Source organism: Myxocyprinus asiaticus, chromosome 31, assembly GCF_019703515.2.
Source record: "Myxocyprinus asiaticus isolate MX2 ecotype Aquarium Trade chromosome 31, UBuf_Myxa_2, whole genome shotgun sequence".
Lineage (NCBI taxonomy): Eukaryota > Metazoa > Chordata > Actinopteri > Cypriniformes > Catostomidae > Myxocyprinus > Myxocyprinus asiaticus.
In genome coordinates, this window is record NC_059374.1 from 35,998,999 (window position 1) to 36,008,262 (window position 9,264).

Genomic DNA, 9,264 nt, shown 5'->3' on the forward strand with positions numbered 1-9,264 from the left:
CACATGGGGATCAAGAGTGGCAATGCTGTCAGTGGAAATGAGGTACAATTATTTCATTCAAAGTTGTCAGTTTAAGTGTGTAATACTCATGTCTGTTATACCAGTTTCTAAGCACTCACACAAAACTGTCCCATATCCACCTGTCACCCCTACCCCACCCTCCATGTTGTAAAAGTCCTTATTACTCAAGTTAATCTTACATGGGTGCGGGGGGGGGACGACAGGCTGATGCCCTGTCAGTGCCCTGACAGTGTGTATTTTGTAAGTTTAGTGGGTCTAGCATGATAAGGTTTTCATTTCCAGAATCAAACAATGTCTCTACCATACAGCCCTGTGAAGACAAAATGCAGAAAATTCATACTTTGTCAAAAATGACCCTAAATGATCTATCTATCTATCTATCTATCTATCTCTGTCTGTCTGTCTGTCACTCTTTTTAATCTGTCTGTCACTTTTTAATCTATCTATCTATCTGTCACACTTTTTATCTATCTATCTGTCTGTCTGTCTGTCTGTCTGTCTGTCTGTCACTTTTTAATCTTTCTATCTGTCACACTTTTTATCTATCTATCTATCTGTCTGTCTGTCTGTCACTCTTTTTAATCTATCTATCTATCTATCTATCTATCTATCTATCTATCTATCTATCTATCTATCTATCTATCTATCTATCTATCTATCTGTCTGTCTGTCTGTCTGTCTGTTATTATAAAACATTGCTGCATCTTGTGACGTGCAAAGTCCAAAACCCCACGCGTTTTAGTATTAAAATTATCAACTTTCGGGACTTTCAAAAAAGCCCGGACCGTCAAAAGTGCACAGAAGTATGTTAATGTGTCACCCGGCGGTATGCACGTTTCATTTAACTATATGAGGGGGTCATGAACATGTCTTCCTTTAGCTCGTTTGGTTAAATTAATTAATCATGCTTCTAAACTATCAGTTGAGCAATTATACATTAACCCATTGAACAGAGCTCAGCACCTCTCTATCCCAAACGCAGTCAAACTTTTTGCAACACAACCTTGTGCGTTTTCTTCCTCTTTGCATCAAAAAGAATATAATTTGTGAAAACACAATCACGCCTATTAAGGTGAACAAATCACACTCTTTGCCATTCGCGCGCCTACCCCGTCGTTGCGCATCTACGATCCAACGGAAAGTGTCACGCCACGAATTTGACAGCTTCACACCGAATCAGGTTGCTGCTGCGCTCTAGAAAGCCAATTTGGATGAAGTTTAGCACTCTCCTGCGCGCTCGCAAGCACTTCTTTAAGCCAGAGGTCTTTGGAGAGCTCACACCCCAGTTCGCGACAACACCCGTGCCATCCTGCCCTAAGAAATGGTGAGTGCTTTAGAAACAATTCTGACCACTGGAATTTTTATATATATATATATATATAATATTTTGTTATTTTCTGCAGTAAAAAATTTCGTCACTTGAAAATCTTGCAGACTGCTGCGCTTTTACGCGCACCTGTGGGCTGATGTTGTATTAGGGTCTGAATGGACAGGTTCAGTTAGTGATATGTCTTTTTGTTTATATATTTTTATACAATGGCAGTTAATTTCTATGCACAATTAACATATAAAAGTAAGAGCTTGGTTTAGTCAGTGCAACAAGTGGGTATTATAAGTAGCGTGTTTTGTTAATTTTATGTAATTATTAAGTATTGAAGCAGAGAAGCTGAGATTATAATAACTTTTCCTTATAATAACTCGCTCGTGTTTAAAGTTGCCAATGTCTGGATGAAAAGTTGCCTTTAAATAGGCTCCCTATAAAACCCTAAATAAATAATGTACACCCGTCCTGTAATTGTTGTTTGTTGCTTTGCAATAATTATTTGATGTATTCAATAATGAATAACTAATTTGAATGAAATCATTTTTTTCAGTGTTACAACAAATCTGCTCTAGCTGTGTTTTAAAAAAAATGCAGACAGCGACATTTGATCATACACGTGGTCTTGACAAACTAAATATTAAATTGTTTTCTTGTTGAAAATACAAAGAAAGATTTCAATATTCGCTTTTTTGCACAGAGCACCATGCTGTCCTGCCAAAATCTGAGCTTTGCAGGAGGGCAGCGCTACGACTGCACGTACTCAGCCTCGACTTCAGCTGATGGTGTTGACGTTTCCACGGCAACACTCGTCTCCCTCTGGGACGCCGGTCCCCTGGACAACGCTGCCTGCCAGCACGAGCCTCCGCGGCGGGGTAAGTGCTACAATATGCCGGGATCAGCGGCGCGAGAGACTTCCCGGCTGTGCCGCGCCTTGACCAACTGGAATTTTTCCATCTGGGATTTTTTTTTTTTCTTTTCTTTTCTTTTCGTTTTTTTTTTTTTTTTTTTTCTTCTTCATGTTTTGTTTGAGCATGTGGACTGTGGAGTATCTGGCCACCTCCAAAGTGTTAGGTCTTTTTTTTTTTTTTTTTTTTTTTTTTTGGACAAGGTCTTTTGTTTTTAAAGTAGCTAATTTGTTTTATTGATAGTTTAATAGGCTTTTCTTTCTTTCTTTCTTTCTTTCTTTCTTTGACCATTACTAATCAGAATAATTTCCTATTTGTTTTAGATTCACTGCCTGTACCTAAGCATGGACTGGGCTGTCACCCCACCTGGTCTGACCAACTATCACCTGAGCTTCAAAGAAACAAACAGGTATTTTAACAGATTATTATATTCTAATAACTTGACATAAATTGGTGACATATTGTTAAAGGTTAAAAAATAGTTCACCCATCTCTTATCAATAACTCACCCTCATGCCTCAAATTCATGACTTTCTTCTGCGGAATGCAAACGAAGATTTTTTAACGATTTTTTCAGGTTTTAGTCCATACAATGTACTCACTGAGCACTTTTTCAGGAAGACCTGTACACCTACTTATTCAGGCGATTATCTAATCAGCCAATCATGTGGCAGCAGTACAATGCATAAAATCATGTTGGTGCCAGATGGGCTGGTTTGAGTATTTCTGTAACTGCTGATCTCCTGGGATTTTCACACAACAGTCTCTAGAACATCCAGTGAGCAGCAGTTCTGCAGTTGGAAATGCCTTGTTGATGAGAGAGGTCAACAGAGAATTGCCAGACTGGTGCGAGCTGACAGAAAGGCTATGGTAACTCAGATAACCACTCTGTACACTTGTAGTGAGCAAACTAGCATCACAGATTGCGCAACACATCGAACCTTGAGACGGATGGGCTACAACAGGATATGGATTATTTCTATGCTGCCTTCATGTGCTTTTTAACAGTGGAAAACACTGACTTGGCATTGACATTGTATGGACATTGTATGAAAATATTTGTTTTCCGCAGAAGAAAGTCATACAAGTTTTAGACGGCATAAGGGTGATTAAATGGTGCGAGAATTTTCATTTTTGGGTGAACTATGCCTTTAAATATGTAATTTTTGAACCATTTTGGAGGAAAATCAACCTATGAATGAATGACTTAGTTGTGTATTCATGTTCAGGATCAGAGGATGTAGTTTTACTTCTAAAAATTACACAGCACCTTTAACAAATCGATAACATTGTTCCCATAAAGCTTCAAGACACCTTAATGCAGAGAGAGGAAGAGCTGGCCAGGCTACAAGAAGAGAACAACAAACTCAAGGAATTTCTGAACTCATCATACGTGAAGTCTTTGGAAGAAAAAACTAAGGTATGAAATCTCAGAACGTTTCACATATCTTCAAACAGCAAAAGATTTACTGATCCGATCTCTCAGCAAATTATTTTAAAATAAACTTTCTGTCCTCCCTTTCAATCGTAGAAACTTCTTCCTAAGTGTAAGGTTCCAGATGGGTCAAGACACAGGAAGAGAACAAATGGTGATTTCCGAAACCTGAGCCAGATGCTTCACAGCGGCGAGGGAAAGCGGACCTGCCGCAATCTCTCTTTAGAGTTCTGCTCTGCAGAAGAACTTGCGGCCACCCCACCTCTGGACTCTTGGATACTGGAGACTCTAGGTCTACGAGATGAGAACACAGTTGATCCAGAGCGTAGCTTCACGAGCCCTATTACCAACCACAACGTCTCCTTCAACTGTCCGCCACCTAAAGAGGACCATTACAGTACTGGAACCGTAAGCAATTCAGTCAATTTCAGCCCCAATGCTGAAACACAGTGTGAATACAGTAGCATCATAGACTCACCCAACAACTGCAGTATGGACACCTCTAGTGGCTACAACACCTCTCAGAGCATTGGTTCAGAGTATACAACCCTAGACCCCTCAGGTTTGTACATAATCCATTCAACAGGGTCACTGGTTAGCTCTCCACCGGTGATGACCACTGCTCAACACTTCACGCCACCACGGGCTGCGTCCACTCCTTACCGGCCCCAGGACGTAAGCCCTGGTCCATACTACAACATACCAGAATGTGGGTCTTCCAGTCCACCAGGGGTCGATGGTCAACTTTTCTCCACACCTCATGTGTCCCGTAGCAGGACAGATTTGGCATTTAGCATGTCACTAAGTCCACAAAATAGTGTAAAAACGCACAGTTTCCCTCAAGGACAAGCGTTCACACGTAGAGACGCACAAGGTGGATGGAACTTTACCTGGGTTCCTAAACAGTGCTCATAAAGACATTTTGGAGAATTATTAGAGAAAAATTGCCCACTGCCCATCAATGTCCCATAATTGCATGAAGCAGAACTCTTTTTGTTATTAATTATTTTTTATAAAATTTAGGTGTAAATGAACCATGATTTAATAGCTTTGTGGTATTATTGGTTTAATAGTTTATAAGCTTGTATATAGTATTGTTTTATACATTGTGATTAAATGACTTTGTCTTTAATGTTAGATACTGGGTCAAAACTGAAATGATTAAAATCAGACTTTATGTGTGTAAATATATATATATATATATATATATATATATATATATATATATATATATATATATATATATATATATATATGTTTGTGTAAAATGTTTTAAAAATGTCTGCACCCTTTTCAACTTGAAAAGGTTCACTTGATTTAAGACACAATACTGTCTTTCATCAGCCTTTAAGCCTCTAAGACACCTGCATCAAAAACAGTTTGCATATGTCTTCCATTCAAATTAACAGCTGTCCATAACTGAGAACAACTGTTTCTTTGATTGTGAAAAGATGCATTAAGTATCAACGTTGTGAGGCCCAAATAATCTCCTGCTACAATGATAGCCCTAACCTGTCATTCTCATTCCCACACCTGTCCCTCTACCCTTCCCTCCTTCCCCTATTACTTTCCCTCCCTCTGGTTTTCTCTGTTACGTTTTCTCCATTCTCCCGCCACTGTGAAACAAAAGAGAGGGTCGGCTGGTCTCGAGGGATCCGCCTCGCAGGTCTGAGATGGGCTGCACCCCCATGGGGGTCTAACAAGGGATACTAACACCCCTCTATCCCTCCCCTCTGCCCAGCCTCTCACTCTTTGCTCTGCCCTCAGGGAGCTGGGGATGGCAGGGAAAGTTTGGGCCCTGAGTTAGCCATGGAGAAGCCAGGGTGAGTGGTATATCTTTAATAACACGGTTAAGCCCCCTGCAGATGGCCTCCAGATTGAGAGGTTGACAGGAAGGTGTACCTTAAGAGGTACAGGAACCTGGAATATAACGGAAACAAGGGAAGGAACAAGGAAAGGGTGAGATTATTGCATGTGGTTGGGGGTTTTGAATAGAAAAGCTTGCGAGGATATGTTAACCAATCAACAGGTATCAACATTGTCCAGTTAAAAACTATCTACTGTACCATAGGCCTTATATGTAATTGGACACTTAAGTTGCACTTAAACAGTATGTATAACATCAGTGGTGCCTGCAGCTGTACGGCCGTATGCACTGTGTGTACCATGAGTGCACCGATTGACCTGAGAAATATTTACTCTCAGAATATTTCACCAATAATTAAATGTGTCCCGTATTTCTGTTGGCTGTTTAAACGAACTAGCAACGCCCAATTTGCGAATGAATAATTCTTTTGAGTCGGTTCTTTTCAGTGAATTGGCCAAACGAGCTTGCAAATCTGTGTGGATCGATTCGTGATTACATACAATTCGTTCGGAGCACTCTCTGAATCATTTGGAGCGGTTTCTCACACAGTAACACATTATCGGATTATTTACAAATACAAAGAACAATCAGCGCTGGATACAGTGGAAATGTACCTTCAATCAACTGAAACAAAAGGCTGTAATTTTGAGAGGTAACCTTCAGCTTGTGCTGTCATGTGAACAAGGGGCTGTTCAAACCAAATGTCTTTTTGTGTCTGCTTGCGCTGTTTTTCAATCATATTCCATGTAAACATTTGCTAGATGGATGTCTTTTGACAATTGCATAATGTTTGACTGTGTTTTTAGCATCTCTCATAAAAGCTGTGTCAAGTTAAAAAGAACTTCAACTGATAAAACTGCATCCCGAGACACCTGTGTTCTGCTCTATTCGTTGTGGTGCGTTTTGCTTTTTTAGCATGAAAGCATGTCTGTCTGAGCGGTTAGGTCGTGTGTCGTTTTTTCCTGAGGCCAGTGTATCTTTTCAATTGTTTGCAATTGGAGCACCACGTATTTAAGAAAGCCAGCAGCGTGACTAGGTGCTTGGCGTTTTTTCTGGTCGGCGAGTGTAGAAAAATTTTCAACTCTGGGTAAAACGCAGTGCTCGTCACTGTCACTTTTTACCCAGCCGTCCAATCACAGTGAAGGAGGGGCTGGACAAATACCACACCTACCAACCATCACATCCTACTTGTACAATGACTGAACAACAATGGAGGAGAAGATTGCAGGTCTCCAAGTATTCATGTCTGTACCAGAAGACATTCCTATGGCTACCACAATATTAATATGAAAAATAATGCTTCAGACTTCCCTTCATCCAGAGCTAGGGCCAGAGCAAGTACTCTTCCTTGTGCCGACATTTTTACATTCAGTACTTGTTGATAACACAAACTATCTGCAAAATTAGGTACACATTACTTCTGCGGATATTCCGTATCATAGAAACCAAAGCGTCTCAGCTGAAAAAACGCGCCTCCAAAGCTCTCTCAAGCGCTCCCAGCTAGGCGTTTTCAGAAGAGCGCCTGACATTTTCAGCTGGCAAAAAACGCTTTGGTGGACACGGCCTTACTGGAAGAAATGCTTTAGCCAATAGTTACATGAATGCTGCTCATACTCAAGAAAATAAAACAAAATACTTATCTCAAAGTCACCAGAACTGAACACTTTGGTGTTGTTTTTTGCAACAACAACAAAAAAGTATGCCACCGGACACCCCTAGATATAAGGTTTATTAGGCAGATTTTTGTGCATACCCACAGATCAAATCCTGCAGGCGCCCATGTATAACATTACATTTAATTGCAAAATATCAAAGCAAGTGGCATTTGAGAGATAGCACATGCATTGTTTACGCAAAACACTTCACAAGTTTGTGAGGTTTTAAAAACTTTCTGAAGACAGTCACCAAGCTTCCTTCTGGTTTACTATGTAGACAGAGTAAAGTGTAACATTAACAGCATTCCTCCATAAAATTCACACATAAATACAAAGGAACAGGCTTTAAAAAACAACACACACTTACATACTTTAAGCTAAGGCCTTAATGAATAAATGCACTAAAACAGACACACAACAAATGGAACATAAAATAGGGTTCTAAGTAATTATAATCACTACAGACAAACCCCAACCCTGACCCTAAAAGAAAACATTTAGCATTTTTCAAATAAAACAGCATACTTTTTTTACATGTTGACTATTGAGGGCTACTTTTCTGCAAGTTCCTGGTTGTTCTTTGCACAACTTCTATTATAATCAAGAACACCATTTACAGATTATCAGCCATAATACAAAAAGTATGCAATAATTCTACTTTAGATTATGTTGTCAAAGTAATATGATTTTCCTTTGGCAAATAGAATTAATGTTCTATAAACAGCATTAGTATACAAAATTAAAATATCAGTGAGCTATTGGCAGGGGGATTAAAACATGCAAACTTAGAAGCAATACCTAAGTATGTTTATATGTATAAGCATTAGCAAATAATAATAATAACTGTTCCTTTTGTTAAAGTGGGTGAATTTGTACGTTAGACATTGAGAGACTGCACAACAGAGATTAAGTTAATGTTTAAACAGGCAGTGTGTGCCTCTCTAATTAAGAAAGCCCTGTTATCTTGATCTCTAATAGGTCTGCAGTAATACATCATGTATAAGGTAGAGAGAGTATGCCGGAATGCTGCTCTGCCTGGTGTAATAGTTAATGTGTGTCTATGGCTCTGAAGCTTGAGTAACTGTACACTGTTTACTGTATAAGCCTAAACTATAAAACCTCTGATTTTATACAAAAAAACATTTTAATTTATCTTATTTAAAATAAGATAATTGCTAAGATTTATTTGTTCTAGAGGATGCAAGAGCTGGGAGATGTTTTGGAATTGAAATCTAGTTAATTATGTACTGAACACTGCACAGTATACACTATACTGCCTTCCACAATAAACGTTTCAAACAGCAGTATGCTAGATAGTTGTCACTTAACCTCGTCACTGTCCCTTTGGTGTCCAGTATCCTCTTGGAAATGAAAATGTTTCTATTAAAAATGTTCCAAAAAATGTAGTTTAAAAATGTCTTATTTTTGCGGTCCAATCAAACAATGAGAAAAAGTTAAAATTAGTCATTTGTTCATTGCACTGAAAAATTAAAGATAAAGTTATGTGTATTGCATTGCAAATGCGGCAATGATGGAAGACTTCAATGAGAGTCTGTGGCAGATACCTGTACCATTAGATTTCAGTGGACTAAAGATCGACGTTCATTAGGCGTTCAACCTCTCGCATGGACGGCGTGCTTCTCTATGAGAGCTTCATGAGCACTATTTGCATTTTGAAAAACATCTAATGGTTTACTGGACATTGGGCTTTTAATCAATGTATTTTTTCCAACCTGGAAGCCCGGATTCACTTAATGATTGGTGGAGCTCACAAATGGGACAGGACTTTGCAACAAACGGCCAATAATTGAAACGGTGAAGATTGTGACTAACAGCATATGTAATGTGAAAGCATCGCTGTTGAATACTGTGTTCTATTTAACTCAGAAATTCAGAATTTCTTACCGGTACTTGGACAAGTGCAATAGAATGCCACTTGATGTCTGACTTCCAACTTGGAAACCCATGCAGAAATCCTCAACTCATTTCGCAGAGATACAGGTGTGTGGCTTCATGCAAACAAGTTGGCACCCGGGGACAGGGTTGGGGAGTAACAA

At 39.3% G+C, this 9,264-nt stretch overlaps 1 protein-coding gene across 1 annotated transcript; it reads left to right on the forward strand.

The window, feature by feature from the left end:
* The first annotated feature begins 2,048 nt into the window (after positions 1-2,048).
* gmnc (geminin coiled-coil domain containing) lies at positions 2,049-4,600 on the forward strand. The gene is made up of 4 exons (XM_051664873.1): positions 2,049-2,217; positions 2,574-2,659; positions 3,554-3,670; positions 3,782-4,600. Exons 1-4 carry the CDS (start codon positions 2,049-2,051, stop codon positions 4,598-4,600), a joined length of 1,191 nt encoding a protein of 396 aa, XP_051520833.1.
* Positions 4,601-9,264: the final 4,664 nt, after the last annotated feature.

Bases quoted from the DNA above. Each gene is read 5' to 3' on its own strand.
- gmnc (XM_051664873.1), top strand. From the start codon at position 2,049: ATGCTGTCCTGCCAAAATCTGAGCTTTGCAGGAGGGCAGCGCTACGAC. The intron at 2,218-2,573 runs GTAAGTGCTACA...TATTTGTTTTAG, and splicing joins GCACGAGCCTCCGCGGCGGG to ATTCACTGCCTGTACCTAAG. The intron at 2,660-3,553 runs GTATTTTAACAG...GTTCCCATAAAG, and splicing joins AGCTTCAAAGAAACAAACAG to CTTCAAGACACCTTAATGCA.